This window comes from Limanda limanda, chromosome 20 (assembly GCF_963576545.1).
Source record: "Limanda limanda chromosome 20, fLimLim1.1, whole genome shotgun sequence".
NCBI classification, from domain to species: Eukaryota; Metazoa; Chordata; class Actinopteri; order Pleuronectiformes; family Pleuronectidae; genus Limanda; species Limanda limanda.
The window spans coordinates 18,745,670-18,763,655 of NC_083655.1; the positions used below are offsets into that span (position 1 = coordinate 18,745,670).

The 17,986-nt window shown below is 40.1% G+C and overlaps 1 protein-coding gene across 1 annotated transcript in view; it reads left to right on the top strand.

Moving 5' to 3' along the window:
* The window catches only part of kcnh2b (potassium voltage-gated channel, subfamily H (eag-related), member 2b), a 205,247-nt gene that overhangs the window by 98,622 nt on the left and 88,639 nt on the right, over positions 1-17,986 (top strand). Inside the window, exons 3-6 of the mRNA XM_061093759.1 lie at positions 14,014-14,169; positions 15,125-15,338; positions 15,719-16,050; positions 16,141-16,352. Coding sequence (XP_060949742.1) covers positions 14,014-14,169; positions 15,125-15,338; positions 15,719-16,050; positions 16,141-16,352 — 914 coding nt within the window. The remainder of the gene's footprint in view (positions 1-14,013; positions 14,170-15,124; positions 15,339-15,718; positions 16,051-16,140; positions 16,353-17,986) is intronic.

Sequence of the window (17,986 nt, forward strand, 5' to 3'; positions counted from 1 at the left end):
TCACTCCTTGCTACCCTTCCTCTCTCACTGTTTTCCTTTCGCACTCTGATTCAAGCGATTGGCTCATTACAGTTAACAAGATTGCCCGTTTGTCAAAAAACACTTATCTTGCTGCCTAGTTAGACTGCAGAGCATCGGCCCGACAATTTCTTACTGTGTTTCAAAGTGGCTCAACTCCACAGAGAGGAGACAATTACAGATTGTGTAGTGAAGGGGCCGGCGAGTAAATGAACATGCCAGCAAACAGCAGTGAACTTGCGCTGCATTCGCAAGCTTCAACCTCTGCTGGGAAATCAACACAGCTCTTGCATGTGATCGGAGGGAGAGAGAGGCATGGGAAAGGTAAAAGCATACATTGTATCTTATGAAAAGTGTCTTTGCCCTTCCTGTTGCTGTCTCTCTCCAGCTGCTTCTACTGATGAGAAGTCTGAAGATCTTACATAACCGCATTCAAGGGAAAGGAGGGAGGGAAGGAGGGAGGGAGGGAGGGAGGGAGTGGGATAGATGGAGAGGGCAAGAAAGGAATAACAGCAAAGAATGATGATCTTATAAAAACGTAGATCCCTGTATTAATTCTTAAATGCAAATGCAGAGGTATAGTTTTACATTTATTTGAATCTGCCATAGCCAATCCATACAATACAGTATATTTATTTAATTGTTTGCTGGATTTTATGCAAATCTATTGGGCCATATCTGCCTTCTGCCCATCGTGACTTCTGGGCTAGCCAAGCACCATGAAAACAACATGCAACCACAGAGTTTTATATCCAAATAAACATTTCTCCTTTATTCAAAGAACCTCAACTGACCTCCAAATGGCACCATCCCCACCTCACAGACTTTCCCAGACTCAATATGTGAACAGCACGTCTGCATGATCCTGATTTGACTGTGTGATTTTTGGTGATTTGATTTCGCCTGTGAGCCCTGTGACCTTTTCCTCTCAGATTAGTGGATGTTGGATGAATAATAACTCCAATTGTGAGCTGTGTCGGTCAAAAGAAACACATCATTCTGTCACAGAGAGTCCTCACTGTCTCTGTGGGACTCTCTGGGGCTCATCGCCTGGAATTTGTAATGTGCACACCTGTCCTGCTCAAGTGTGCATTCCTGTCGGTCTGTAAACAGAGAGGGTTCAGGAATGTCCGGCAGACAGGGGAAGAGGAGGATGGGAATCGTCAATATGTTAAATAACTGTAGGACAGGAGAGGAAATTAAACTTTTGTCCTGTCACTCTTTCCCTTAACCTTCATTTCTCCTCCACCTGCCTAAAAAACGAGACAGTCGTGGAGGTTGAAAAGTTCACTATGCACAAAATGAAAGTGTTGGACAGAATGAACAACAAAAAGCGAATATGACAAATTCTTCCTGAGGAAGGAACTAGAGGGCATACCATGGGGTCAACAGCGGGGTTCACTTTTGGGAGTATATTTACTTCATTACAATATACAAATTTGGGGAAATAGTCATTATTCAAGGTAATGTCCCTAAATAAATGGGACAAATCTCATAGATATTAAATTAATTCTCAAAATACAAAAAAAATAAACAATTAGCATTCAATGGGAAACTTTGTTAAAGGTTGTAATAGATATCATCAGCAATTTTCATGCTAGTTTATGCCAGGTTTCCATAAAAGATTTGTCAAAGACCAAAATGTTGGTCAAGTCTTGACTGATGGTGTTGCTGTAAAAGTCACAAGGGTTCCAAATGGCATGGCAACCCAAGCCTCGGTTCCACTTGATGCATTAGCAACGCATGATGGATGTGATTCTGATCTGCTCATGCGCATCTTGGAGCGTGTCTGCTGTGGAGTTTCCAGCATTATGTTTGACATTAATATGATGGCATTACAAATCTAATCTGGTTTTTGTTTTGAAAGTCAATATGTGAAGAAGTGTTGGTCAATTTAATAAAAGCCATGTTAAGAAATGTATGGATTCAGTAAACAAAACATAGGCGAGCATGCTCAAGACATCTTGCAACTACAGGGTTGGGAAAAATTAGGGTTCGGGTTAAGGTCTGGGGGGCTTCCATAATGACTCTGTCACATTATATAGTACTACTAATGTAGTTTATGAACATACAGTGTGAATGTATCTTATGTCATACAGATTGCATAGTGTTAATGTATTCATGTGTGTATTAACGTGAGAAGTGTAATGATTGATGGTTTGCGTACGTCCTTGATTGTTCATCTGTGCGCTTCTGTTGCAACTTGGCCAGTTAGCAGCCATTATGCATTGACATCTGTTACAACAAGCATATTTTTAATATTTTCTTGGCACCTAAAGTTAATTCTGCAGCAACTTCCTCCCGTCAAGTCATTACAAAGTCAAATGTGTCAATGTGTTGTTTGTGGAAGTATGCAAATGTCTTAATATTCAAATTTTTGTTTCTTTTTTTTGCTGTTCATTGCAAACAACCACAGTGGTTTTCTTGATAAATGTTTTAGTCCTACACATGTGAGCTGTAAGTGAATGTTGGGTGGTTTATTACTAATAGGCTCTTAACTTGAAACTGACTCAGACTATACCATGGTTCTAAGATCTTAACTTTTAGGGAAATGTCTTTAATAATTTGTGCTTTTAAGATGTTTTGCTAATTCTCTTCTTACAACTCATTGTATGCAAACACATTACAAAGACTGTGTACACATGCAAGTTCGCAGCTGCTAACACAATGAAACATTTTCGAAGAGAAAAAATATATTATTGCTGGCAGGCCTTACAAATTGGCCTCACCAGTGTCTCTGTAATTGAGGAGATTCATCCAGAGTAGTAACATTGAGTATCTCTGCTAATGAGCCGTTCCTGAGTGAACAGCTGATAAAGGAGGATGGATCTTTAACAAACCCACCGACAACATGTCAGACCAGATCCTGTTCAGAGATATTACCAGAGGTTTCTAAATGAATCATTTTATTGTGTTCTGGAGCTTTATATGCTTCTACTGAAGCATGAGGACTGTGATTATTTTGAATAGGTGTCCACTGGTTTGCCAAATGGTTTCAAACAGCGGATGTTCATGGACAGCGGATGTTTATATCACTCCTGAAATGCTGTTCAAATAAGGAAACAGAATGAGATCCTGAAACCTCCAGGCAGACCTTGTGATGTGGGGATCTCAAATGATGAACACATCACCATTCTTCAATAAAACCTGATTTTATTGTCATCCTACTTTTTAAAATTATTCAACTGTGGCATACAATAGAAATGCCCTCTCTCAGGTACCTCCCGTTTTCATGTTGTGTCTCATCAGCTGGTCGGAAATGTAATTGAAGAATGCGTTAACTGATGTGAGCCTTACCTAGATGGACCTCGGCATATCGATGTCCCCCGACCTTTTTGTGTCTTCATGGTTTTCAGCGCTGGTGTTTTGAAACCCTCCTGACATGTAATCTGTAGGACCCTCTGTGTGTAGCTGCATACACAAGTGTAGATGTTTGTGGTGTGTTGTCCGTTTATCTCAATGCCGGGGTATCAGGTTGTGACATGTGTTCTTTCACTTAGCGGCCATGCTGGACCCTCTGACCAGGTTTGCTGCCTGTGCCTGTGCTCCTGTACTGACATGTAATTTGTTAATAGCACTGTGTGTGGCGCGAGCAGAGGGGGGTGAATGAGACATCCAGCCGACTTTGCTGTTATGTATTTGACACCACACTCTCACACAGTGTCACATGAAAGGACATTTAGACAGCCTGCCCATTGATCCTTCACAGGTGGCTTATCCTTCTGTCTCATACAGAAAAGCAGCCTGAAGGCTCTCAGACACCATCCTGTGGGATCACAGTTACACACTGTGTGTATTTTATACCAATGAATAAGGGAGGCTGAAACTCGTAGGGACATTTGAGTATCTTGTAACCAGACATCAATATATAGATTGAGTATTTAAAATATCTATCCTCATTATAAACCAACTGATATGGATTTTAGTGGTGAATACTTAGTTTGGTATTTCAACGGAAACTATGGGACGGCAATACTGTTTTCACCTGCTAATCCGGTGTCAGGTCACCTGCTAATCCGGTGTCAGGTCACATTGGCAGTAGGCTAAACAGGGTCCCTCTCTCAAGGGATGTGAAATGGAATATCACATCTGAGTGTTGGTTCCAAACTCCCACCTGGTGTCAGAGATCTTCACCCTATCTGTAAAGCTGTAAATTTTTTTGTGGTCATGCTTGTCTCTGCCTGTCGTTGTCTTGTTGTGGACATTTATTGTCTTTCTGTCTGCACTTGATATGTCTCTGTCATTGTTTAACGTTATTAAAGGCAGAGGTTCTTGGGTTCTTCTTGTCTCTTCGGGGTTGTACCGGAAAGGCCTGCTGACTGATCTGTCCATGAGTTTGAAGATATATATTTTTAAATAATCCGTTATTAATCAGTTTTTAAGGATACTTGATATTGAAAATATATGTGTAGAGACTGTTTAAGGAGTTATATACAATGAGCCTCTGTCCTTACAAGACACATCTAGAATCACAACAGCTTGTATAGTGTTGTGTAGTGAAGTGCCTGTGTGTGTGTGTGTATGTTCGTGTTTTTATTGACCCGTGGTAATCTTGTGTCAATCACCTGATCTCTCCAGCCCTCCATTACCTCATCCTTATTATTTCCTCAAGTCAATAGTAGAGGCTGTGGAGGAGTTAATTTAATTAATGAAGAAGCAAGTCGTCTTAATGAGAAACCAGTGTTTCTGATTTTCACTAATAGGGTTAGGTGATATTCATTTTATAATATGCTTAAAACTCCCCCAAATGTTCCTGCAGCAAACACTATTACCAACTGATTAAATATCTCATTAGGCTATAAGGTATCACCAATTGCTGCTATACTGTTGCCTGCCAGAAGGTGGCTGCAAAGCGTTACAACTGTATTTCTCCACTTTGTGTTACATTAACGTTTGAAAATATTTGGGTTTGGTCTATTTCTTTAATGGAAAGTAGATAACTTAGTGCACGTCATGTGTGTAGAGAATCGTAAGCTGCATGTTTTGTATGTAGGGTGCTGTAGAAGAAATATGAATATAATTTTTTGAGAAACAACAAACAAACCATTTTTTTCTCATAACAGCATCATGAACAAAATATCAAATGTTAATTACATTGACAAAATCCATTTACAAATTTAGTAGTGCACATATTGTGTAAATAGCAACTGACCTGTGATAATAACATCATCATATTCTGAGTAGAAGCTGTTATGTGATTTATGATTATGACGAAGGAAAGGTTATTTATGTATTTGACAATTTACAGTCATGACTTTCATAGCATCTTCAACCACAGACAGACACTCTGAAGGGCTTTATTGTTTATTTGAGCACAATGCACTGCGGAATTCTTTGAAGACAGCAATGAAACCGACAGGTAGCAATTTTAAAATACCTCTGAATATCGTGTAATTTTTTTTTATGACCACCAATCACTAATATGGAGCAATGTGAAAGAAAGGGAAGGGTGAGATAATTACTTTATATTGATCGCAGTTTTTGCATTTATAGTTCTTCTTCCTTTGGTCACAAAACTGATTGGGGTCTATGATACAAGTATGCAGATTACAAGTGAATTATTCAAAAACCTGCCTCCCATCCCACCTAACTCATTAATTTTCATTCTGTTGGTTCCATACACACCAGATCTTCCTGAAAAATGGCTACATTGCGGGACATTTGACTGAAATAGATACAATGTAAGGTTTGTCCTTCTCACATAATATATGTATGATCTGAGTAAGTAACCACTTGATCAATGGGCATATCAACCCCAAAAATAAGGAAGGGATTTTGGGAGTCCACCAACAAGGGTTCCAGGCCCACAGACTCCACACATCCAGAGCTTCCCTCACCACCAGCACACCTCATCCTTTAGCCAGAGCAGGTGTCCTCTGAGACCCGACAGCTGATTTAATGGATCCCAGTCCAGTCTCAAACTTTGTCAAATTCCCAGCCCCTCCACTCCCATTGGCTCAGCAGCATCAATCACCTTCACTACACATCTGCATCAGCAGTCTTTACTCATATGCTGCCAACAGGGGGCAGAATGAGTTTGTTCAGAAAAACACACATGTATGTGTAAATGTATGAATATATTTTTTATTTAGATATTAGTAGATTTTCTGTAGACTTACTTTAATCTTAATCTTAACCATAACCCTTACTTACTATGTCCCTAACCTTAAAACATGTCTTCTCTTTAATTCCTTTTTTTATTTATGTTATGGGGACTTCATTTGTGTCCCCATAAGGAAGATTAGTCCCCATAACACAAACCCACACACTCCAAAACTATCTGTTGCAATTCACCTGCCACTTGACCACGTAAACACACAGTTCACCAATTGGCCATTTGTCTCTATAGCAGGTGACGGAGGCTGATGAATTGTTTTCTGGCGTAGTCTTTTCTTACACCACCTTCCATCCCAAAGCAATCTGGAAGAAGGCACAGGGGTCAACCACATGGCATAAGTGGGCCTGTGTGCATGTGTGTGTATCAGTGTTGAAAGACGGAGAAATGTTGCATCTCTTATCAGAAGACAGCTGAGATCAGAGGGACAGGTATGGGTTGCAACACCAATATAACACAAGAACTTGAGCGCAAATGCACCCATGTATTTTTCATTCTGTCTGCCAGCTCCCCACATAGCTTTGTCAGAACAGCACACCTGTGCTGTGGTGTCGTGCAGCCAGATTAATGACACTTACAGTATGTGTGTTTCTGTGTGTGTGTGCATGCATATAGTTTGCATTTGCCAATGTGCAAACTACCTCAAAAGAATAACAAGGGCAAAGTTGTTGTGTTCTGCCACCTAGTGGAATACTAGGACTAGTTTTCAATGTTGTGGTTGGAACAGAACATTTCAGGCAGATTGCAGCCTGCAGACAAAAAGCGAAAGTATGACAAGCTCATTAATTAAAAGGATCCCTCTATGGGCTCAAATTGGTGGGTTAATGGGTTTACATCATATTATGGCTTTAAAACAGTTACCATCATTTCCACAACATCATCAAACACAATTAAACCCTACTGGCTCACATAAATGTCTTCACTGTCGTCAATCTTAAACAACGTATACACCTTCCAGGACCTGTGGTGCAGAAGAGGGTAACTTCATATATAACTTCAGCATTACACACGGTTTGGAAACGTTGAACATTGAGTTTTAAACACAGATTTCTGCTTTGTATATGTACACAGATTGTAACAAAGGCACATCTTCTGTCAAAGTACATTTCTTTAACCTTAACTTGCATCTCATTTATTCTATTTACAGACTTTGAGAACTTGTACAAACCTGATTTAACCAAGGTTCTGTAGTGTTCTGTCCTCTTAGTTTCCATGATCAATAGAGAAAATCACACAGAGAAAATCAGTTATTTTTACAACTTAAAATAAGGTAAATTCTGTGGATATAATCTATCCTATCAACATAGCTTGCATCCTAATGTCCCATTTATGGTGGTTAATACACAGGTTAGTGCACAGTTAAATCACAGATACCTTTCTAAAGCAGCACATGCAGTAGCTGACCTTGTCTCTCAGTAGGACACAACTTATAATGGCCGCCGTGGTTCCCCTGTGAGAATGACACAGGGCACAGTTAGTTGCTCGCTGATGAAACCAGACTAATTACCCTGCACCTCCAGGAGGAAATCCTCTTTTCTATTGTTCCTTTCCAGAGAGGTCAGAGGCAGCTACAAATTAGCATCCTTGGAGCTGTCAGGAATTCAGGGCTTTGATGTTGCGTTTCCATTTGATCCATTGTATTTATAGACATTGTTCTTTTAAACAGTTTCTCTATACAATGAATCTGAGTGACATACAAGGGTTTTTCTAAAACCATGCTCATTTAAATAACTGTGTTTATCCATCCTGCCTGTCATTGTACACTAGAGAGAGAAGAGATGTTAATCTGATCCAGACCTTTCTTGCAGGCTATGTCTTAAAATATGAAAGGTGTGATAAAGCGTTTAGGAGTGCTATGTGAATGGGTGAATGCATCTTGTATTGTAGCGTGCAATGAGTGGTAGATAAGACTAGAAAGGTACGATATAAATACAGTTCATCCATGTGCGACAAATAATCTGAAACAATCTTGCCACCTAAAACAATATATGGTCAGTAACTTCTGTTGTAAAAGCTTCTTTGTTCAATTCTTTGTGTGATTAGCTAGTCCGATTTATTAATAGAGAATATTTAAACAACAGCATTTTAGCTTTTTACAGAGAAAACAGTATAGAATACAGATAAATAATTCCACTGATTTAAAAACAAAGAATATATGTATATGTATTTAATAGTAAAAAAATGAAGACTGCCTCTCTCAGTCTTGAATGTCAAGAGAGTCAAAAGAAAGAATCACTTCAACATTACTTAGTCCACTGATTCATGAAAATACAACTTTTCAAGATCACTTGCGCAAAGTGTTTGTGCATGAGTTACTCTTGACACTTATGATTTTAATATTTATTATAAATGTGGAGGTCACGCTTGTGATGAAGGTGTCGAGCTCTTGCGATGCTCGTCCATTGTGAGTAATAAGTAATTAATCTATGTACTTTATATTTAGATTTGAATGAATGACACTTTCAGGCAATTATGCAAGTCTGGTTGTCAGCTTGGCCTGAGTGTTTGCAATTTAAAAGTGTTTCTCTGCCTCTGATTGCTGCCTGGAACATAACAAGCTCTGCCAGCTGGCCCACAGCCAGCCTGACGGTAGAACATTTAAAGCTGTCTCAGCGGAACCGTGGAAATTAAGGTCTGAACCTTTTCCCTAGTTTCGTGTTTTTTTGCCAAAGTGATGAATTGGAGGAGTGTGTCTATGAATGAGTCTCTCTGCCTCTTCCATTCCCTTTTGTCACTTTGTCCGTGATACAGAGCAGCGCACCAGAGAAGAAAGACGACTCACATCCTTATCCTCCAACATCGCAAGCACACACACACACACACACACACCCACAAACACACAAACACACAAACACACACACACACACGCACACACGCACGCACACACGCACACACGCACACACACACACACACACACACACACACACACACACACACACACACGTACACACACACACACACACACAAACCTCGGTCTGTGATGGATATTAACCATGAGCTACAACAATTGGAAAACTATCAAGAGCTGTAATCTCTTTTTCCTAGGTTACGTTTCCATATTCCTTTTCTAACTGTGAGCTTTTCTTCTGGAAGTAAATTAGGTTGTGATGGTCAATGAGCGTTTGAGCTTGTTCTTGTCAGTAAGTAATTGGTGACAGGTTTGCTGGCAAATAATATTTAGCTGTCTTTGTAACGCCAACACGTCTGTGTACACAACAGAGAGATAAATCATAAATCAGTCACTAAGGTGAACATGAATAGTTTTGCTTTGTGTGGTGTTGTACCACTGACAATAATAACTACCTAAATGGTATTGGAAATTAGTTACAATTGTTTCTATCCTATGTGCTGAGCAGAACTCATCACTAAGACACATTGCGGACACGGTTGTTCATGTAGTTGTATGCAGTTGTATGCAGGAGATCCTGTTGTTTGGACATTCAATATTTCAGTTTTGACTTGGTGCAGCACCAGTGTGCATGCTGTAAACTGAACGCTATCTCTGGATCTTAATGGAAACGTTTAGACTTATACACAATTCACTCCACATAATAATTTGAGAGACAAACAGAAATACCTTTGAAGTAACACTAATTATAACATCACATAACAATACAATCCTAGTTAACATGCAGAAGATTGTGATTACAATAACTTTTAATCTAAAGCGCTATCATTGATAAAATGTATATGCAAATGTTTGTTGAATGATGTTCATATGACACCTAGGAATGCCATAATAGAAATTCTTGCACTCCTTAGTATAGTCCCCTTTGATTACTTACCAACTCAGTGCAGAAAATAGAATCTGGTTGATTGAACTCTAATCCCTTTTCTTGTAATCCAATTGTGTCAGCGAACAGATTATCATCCTAACTTCTGATCCTAACACTGCATGATGTCCTGTGGCTGAAAGGGAAGACATAGGCAAGAGATGTGTTGGCTTTTACCTGCTCATCTTTTTCAGGATGAAAAGATTAAAAAGATAAGATCTGCACTAAAACCTCCTTGACCTCCTCCAGAGATCTGACATAGGAGGAAGTGTTGAGCTCATCTTAGATATGGACTGACATCATGTTAACCAGGGTCAGCCAAATCTCTGTTTACTGTTCTCCAATCCGCTTCACCTTCTCCTAGAAGAAAGCTGTTGTTGAACAGTTTATCCCCCCCCCCACCTTGTGTGTCTGTACCCACAGCGCAATAAAGGTTCAGTGCGTTCTGCTGTAGATTTCATTCGCATTGAATGTAAATAGCTTTTCTGTTCTTTCATGTGTCTGTCATTTCCACTTCTCTTTTCATCCATCTTTCTGTTTTCTGTTGTCATTCTTTGCCACTGTAATGTGGCGGACATGCTTTTTTAATCCCTGCAACCACCGGACCCCCAGGGTGCACCACCCAATCAACCTGCACATTGTTGCCTCTCTGCATACTGTTTATTCCAAACTTCCAGTTAAACCTCCTCCATTTGGATGATATTCCCAACTCTACTCTCAACAATTTTTCTATTTTTGACAAATGCTGATAACAAAACTGAAACATTTACAGTATAATGGCTGTAATGAGTGAAATGAATGGAAAAGTTTGTTCTTCTCCGCATGTTTTCTTTCATGGCAGTTGACATCAAGAAAGTTAGTGTGAGTGAAGTTTGTGAAACTGCGCCGCTGATGGTGTTGGAAAGAATACTATGCATAGTGTTATTATTATTGAAGTAAAAAATATTGATGGACCTCAAAGCCTTAGCTGTTATCTAACTCAGTCTTTTAATTCATCCGCCTTCAGAATTATGGGAGAAAATGTTATTAGGCCAAAGCTGTTGAGATTGATGTAATACTTCTTTAAACATGATTAATGCCTTTTTAAACTTTTACTAAAAACTAAATCTTCATATAATTGGAAAAGGTTCTTTGAACATAAGTTACCCACAATCCAACAACTGATGCAAGGTCCTAGTTTCTCACAATTGCTTCTACACAGACAACCACTTTATGCTGCACAGTTTGTCTCGTATTGACCAGTGATCAAACTCTTAAAAATATAAATAGTTCTTTAACAACTGTTTGGTCATGTTGTTTAACACACTGTTTTGTCCCTGCACCATCCCCACCCCACCATGAGAAGTTTTCACTCTGTGTTTTAGCGCATTGTGATAATCTCCCAGAGCTTTGTAAATCAGCAACGCTGAATCAGATTATCAGCTGGTACACGCTGAATTGGAACACATCCAGACGGAGCATTTAGATGAAAATGCCATTGCCCTTTTAACCTCAGAGCTCAATGCATTTCAGATGCTCTCGGAGGAAATCTTCTACAGGAGGCAGAGACGATAGGTTGGTCGAAATCATGAAGGTCTAATGTCACTAAAATATGTAAGCTCATCCCTTGACCTCCACCACTCTGCCAAATTCAGGACACACACACGCACATGCACAGATAAACCCATGTGTACACTGATGTGTGTTCACGTGGTTACATGTCCTTGAACACTTAGATACACCGCACAGTGAGCTCATGCCTCCATCTATGCATACATGCATATGTGTATGCATTGTGTGTATTTAAAGTGAACACTCACTTATGTAATACACAAGTGAAACATGACAGATGAACGTTCTAGATTTAAGAGCTAACAATGAATACTTGTAATGTATTAGTATTAAAAACAATCAACGAAGGTTAGATCCTCTTTTCTTGCCATTTAATCTTGCATGGCAGTGTGTGTGTTTTAATGTTGCATGGCTGTACGAATCACATCTGTCATCCACAAACAATCAGTACATGACTGTGCTTTGGGTCACAACAGAGATACAAAGAGTTGCTCGATGGTTCAAACTCTATAAAAGGGTCTTTCTTAGACAAGTTTTCCTATGAATATGTATACCAACTTTAGGCATATGCTATATAGCAATGTGGAATCGTAATTGAAAGAGGGAGTGCTTGTGACTGAAATCTGTCTCTGATAACAGCACGTGAAATTGATCAGAATCAGTGATGACATGTTTTTTTTCTTCGGTTTTGCTCTTAAAAGACATGTTTACCTCCCTTTCACACAAAATTTATTTTATTTCACATTCAGCCCACATATTAGCTGTGTAAAAATAACATTATTTGAGATATTTTTTCCACAGTCTTTGAGGTCATTTTAGCTTCTCCCTGTGACTACGTCTTATTATATAAAAAAAGTCTTCCTGCTGTGCTCAGCGCTGCAGGGTTTGATGCAGCATCACCTTCCGATGGAGCAAGTGCAGAGTCATAGCTCATAATGAAAATAGCTCATGAATGAATGTTCTACCCACACACACACGCAAACACACACACACACTGCCAGATATGGCCAGATGGTGTAATCCCTTAGTTTTCCCCGTGTTTCATATTTTTCCCCCTCCTGTGTTGGGATTATGCTGTTGTCCAATCGGATTTCAGCCCACTCACCAGTGGTGATGTGACATGAATGACAGGCGGGCGGACGAGTGGTTAAGTAAGACATGCCTGCAGGAGACATACTGTACGTGGCGTTGTACAACATATCTTGCTGGGTAAAAGGGCTCAACACCAACTAAACTGCTGTGGCTGCCATTTGTTGAGCTGGTCACTGACCATCACTGTCCAGCTAAGAGACAGGACGGACTAAAGCCAGGTATGTTGGGAAATATGAGTGGAAGAATTTCACATCAGGAGGCCACTTTAAACAGCGGCCAACACATCGGAGTGTAGAATAAACAAATAATTACACAGCTATTTATATAAAATTTGTTTTCTTAAATTCTCCAGTTTCGAGTCTTGATTTTGACTTTGCAAACTGGGTGTATTTTATTGTAGCTTGGTTTTATAAAGTTGTTTTTATTAGGACAATGGCGAGATGGAGCCAGAGAGACACATTCGATTGGATCAAAATGATGATGTGTAACATGCCACTGTCTCTGCTGGACACTTCAACGATCCTTTTGAATTTATTCTGTTTCTTATAGTCGATTATATTGCTGTATGTTATTTTTAATGTCACATACATGGAGCTCTGTTTATCAATTGTATTCCTTTACCCGTAATTTATTGTTGAGTGGCAAGTATGCATTTACTGGAGGTTTTGTTTTTTTGGTATACAGTAGAGCATTCTTTTTTAAACTATATATTTATTTGACACTTTTATTAAAAAATTGTGTTTCATATAATAAATATAGTGAAAAATAAAAATTTGAGGTGTTTTGAGATTGTTACTAGCACACCCTATGATGCATCTGCTCCTTCAGGTTTTTCTATGTCTAGAATATCTTTAAATCTAAACAACAATGGCTTGGCCATGTCTCAATGTGTGTGTGTATGTGTGTGTGTGTGTGGCTGTGTCTGTCTCTGTATGTGTGTGTTTGTGTTTTTGTGTGTGTTGTCAGGCCTGTACACACGGTAGAAAACTCCCAGCCACTTACTGTTATGTGTAGTCTAATTTCACGCTTACTTAGCTGTTTTAGCTCTCGAGGCAGATTAGTGAACGTGCACAGCCTCATATGGAAGAGTGTGTCAGAGCTGATTAAGCGCAGATGCACTTTTAATAAGGGGAGAGAATGAAAAAGTGTGTGTGTGAAAGTGGGCCTGTGTAATAAGTGTATATAGATATGCTCACAGTCTCTGTGCGACCTGCATGGCTGCAGCTGTGACCAATCAGAATGCACATGGATTTTTCTGCTAACAGATTGATTACGTAGAATTTCACATGGTCGTTAAAATGATTGTGTTATATATAAAGAGTCACCTCTGATGCTGTCAATGCCGGTCACATCCAATAACATAACGACTCAACTCTAAAACCTTTTTCACTCAAGCTTAAGTAGTAAAGCCCCCATCAAATTCAACAACTTTGGCTGAGCTTTATCCTTCCCTCCACCCCGCAGGTCAGTGCTTCCTATGTATGGTGGATGTGGTGCCTGTAAAGAACGAGGATGGCGTGGTGATCATGTTCATCCTCAACTTTGAGGTGATGACAGACGACACACTTGTAGACCACAAAGAGGAGATCAACCATCGCCTGCCCACCTGGCTCGTCACAGGTAACTACTGACTAACCTTGTTTATTCTCCGAACTCCGAGTAAACACAGTGGATAGCAGTTAATTGAATTCTAACTGATGTCCAGTTTCCTTCATTCTTGTTTATCCCTTTTGCCCTGCTCTCACTACTGAACCATTTATAATTTAAGTTGAGCAAGTTAAATTAACAAAAAAGTGCTATTTAAAGCTTAAAGAAATTGATAAGTAACTAAAGTTTTTTTAATATAGCATTTACTCAGCATTTTTATAGCATTTTCTCAGAGCAAGTCACAAAGTGCTTCAAGAGAGTACAGTTGTTAAATCAAAACAATAAAAGAAACAGTAGGACTATAAGTGGCAGTAACTACCAATGAAGAAGAAATTATGAGCAGTGTAGATGCACCGACTACCTGAAATATAATCATTACCTGAAGAGAACTTAATATGTTTAGTGAGTGAGGGGTGACAAACATGGTTTTCAGTCACAGGGATCATTTGTTCATTTATTTTGAAGAAATTTCCAGGTATTTCTGATATGTGCAAAGTAATTGTGTTCCAAGTGTTTGTGGGGGATCGACTTTTACAAAATGCTGATTTTCATGTTCCGGCTGTGCACTTAATGTTCCAGAGATATAACCCAGGGGAACAGTGTCTGAAGTAGGACCATGGTTATGAACTCTCTCAGCCAAATTCCCTTTTTTTTTTACTTTGTGCATAAAATCGAAATCTAATCAATGTTACTGTCCCAGATTCCAGTAGATTGTTTTTGAAGCTGTATTTTAAAATCTATTAGTCTCAGCATGATCCACTTCAAATCTCTCTCCCGCTCCTAGCATCACGTCCGCTACCTAGAAACCCATTTATAGCCTATCTCTTCCTTTTGCTATTTCTTTTACGTTTTTCATTCACTCATAGTATTAGAATTCCACCTGTCAATCTGGGGGCAATGAGTCTTTTTTCGTACGTCTCCCCACCAGGTCGCCAACGAGGCTTCAAGCTGCGTCTTCCCCTGCTGCGCTCCCTGTCCAACAGCAAAGCTTCTTTGGACGACCCTGAGACCGGTCACATCCCCAAAGCTACACCTCTGCAGCCGCACTCAGACCACCACAGTCCCGCGACCTTAGGCCTGGGGGAGCTCCTGCCCCGCCCTCACTTACAACCAGACCACCAGGAGAAAATCAGTGGAAGCAGGTATGCCAAGGACCTGTGTTATTTCAGTTACTGATGATTTGGAACATGTTTTGCTGTCTTCAATGATTCTCAACAGTCCTATAAAGTGTTTATGAAGACCCTTTCAAGCAAAGTGATGTAGAGCAGCTTCCAATTCTTACTCAAGTCTGACATAGATGTTGAATCTTTTTTTAAGACTTGACGACTTTCTCAGGCTCATTCACAATCAACTCTCAATTGCTCCTTCACATGTAAAACAATTTATGTAAAAAAGTCAAATTATTCGTGCAAGGAAATCCTCTTGTCCCCCCCAAAAAATGTGAGGTCAAAGGTCACTGTTTGCTAAACATTGGGAGACACTCACCATCCTGATCAGAGTTTCTCTCTTTTCTGTTTCCTAGGTTAGCTCTGCAAAGTTGGCCAGAAGACAGTCGGGAGGACCAGCGCACTTTACTGGGCTCTAGGCGTACTGTACCCCATCCTCCACCTCAGCTTCCTCCACACGGAACCCACCTGGTGGGTCCCCTGACCCAGTCATCACCTTGCATAGGGCCCCATCACCGCCTCAGCCTCAACCCAGACGCCTCAGGCTCCAACTGCACCTTGTCACATAGCCGCTCGCGAGAAAGCTTCCACAGCATGCGTCGCGCATCCTCTGTAGATGAGATCGAAGCCATGAGGACCGACTGGGAAAGAAAGAACCGGAGAACGAGTATCCGGCCAGGGAGCACGGGTGAGAGAGTTATGGCAGAAAAACGAGGGAGTTATTCTGTTACTTGCCCCGATAGTTTTACTTACACATTTGCCTTGTTTGTGTTTGCAGGTGCAGTAAACAGTAAATCCAACATACTGAACTCCACGTCAGACTCAGACCTCATGCGGTACCGAACAATCTCCAAAATACCCCAGATCACCCTCAACTTTGTGGATTTCAAAGCTGACCCACTCATTGCCATGCCCACGGGGGAGATGGACCTCATAGCTCCCTGCAAACTCATTGACCGGACGCACCACGTCACAGAGAAAGTCACACAGGTAGGACATAGTTCAAGTATGGAGTGTGTGGTGTGGTGCAGAGAGAGAGGCTGCGCTTGTGTTATGTGTAGAGATCTGGGATGTCTGGATAAATCCTAGATGCTGATGCTTGTTTGGTCGGACTGTTTTTTTTATTCTCAGTTGCAGTTTAGTGCATGCTGACGTTGGAAAATTAAATGAGCAGTGTGTGGAATTTAGTGACATCTAGTGGTGAAGTTTCACGTTGCAGCTGAATACCCCTCACTTCACCCTCCCCTGCCAAACATTGAAGATAACCTCTGGTAGCCTTTAGTCGTCATAAAAACTCAAAAGGTGTTTAGCTTGTCCAGTCTAGGCTACTGTAAAAAACATGAGGCTTCGGTAGAGAGGACCTGCTCCCGATGAAAATATACAGTATTTAAATATAAAGGGCCCATTCTAAGGTCAAGAAATATGTACAATTTAGATGAAACACACTAGTGAAAATATCCCTCTGATTATTTTGTATTCACTTTCTTTCAATAGATCCTTCACGTAAATCGTACACACTGGACCTTTAAGGACCTGGAAACTCTAGACACCTCTGCATGCAAATAAATGTCTTGTATATATTTGCTCTCAGACAGATATGTAACTAAGTCAACATGATTTACTCTGCTCCTGCAATCTACTTTCATTAGCTTTAGTCTTTCTGTGGAGAAAAGGGTTTTAGTTTACGGCCGTGAGAATTAATTTGATCGACTTCTGGTGGGATGATTATAGAATGTGGTGTTGTTACCAGCAGGTGAATTATGGAGCAATAGAGAAAGGTTGTGATATGAGGCAACACTTTCATCTGTGCACACTCTCAAGTTTGTGTTCTCAAACTTCCATCTCTCTTCACCGTCAGAGCAGCTAATTGCTCTCAGAAATGCTTCTTTCCCTCTCTGTGTGTGTTCTGTCATACACTGTCAACTCCTGGTTGCAGGAACACTGTGCACAGTGCCACTTCCTGTAGCTGCCTACATTTGGGTTCTGTGGAATAAAATATACATAAGGTGCAAACAATGTGGGAGCATTGGATATACTTAGTTGACAGAAATGAGAAAAATAAACTATGATTCCACACATTTAAGACATATGAGCTGCCAGTTTTCTCTGGGGGCAAGAAATTCATGCTGAAAATTATTTTTGTTTGAATCCACCTCCTGTGGTTTTTCACCAAATGTGCTAAATATAGGCATTTGTCAGAGTAATGCAGTTGAGGAGACACAGATGAGGCGATACAAAAAAATGTTTTAACTGTCAGCTCAAAAAGCTATTTTTGGATGTCATTTTTGTCAGAGGAATGCTTCATAGATGATGATGGTCACACAAACAACGTGGCTTTATCAGGAAGGTTGTCATGTCTACTTGTCATGTCGTTAATTAGGACAGTTCACCACAGAGCATTATTCTGCCCTGTTCCAGAGTGCTGAGAGTTTCTTGTCAATCTTCATTTGATGAGCAAAGCAAAAATATATCTATTTATTCTCCATAAACATGCTCTTCCTGTCAGTGTGCCCATGCTTGTCTATTCAGCAATAACTACTCCGAGTGATTGTCAATTTGAGATCTCATTAGTCATCTGCCTGCTTTTATTGAAGCCCATAACACTTATTTGTTTCATATAACAA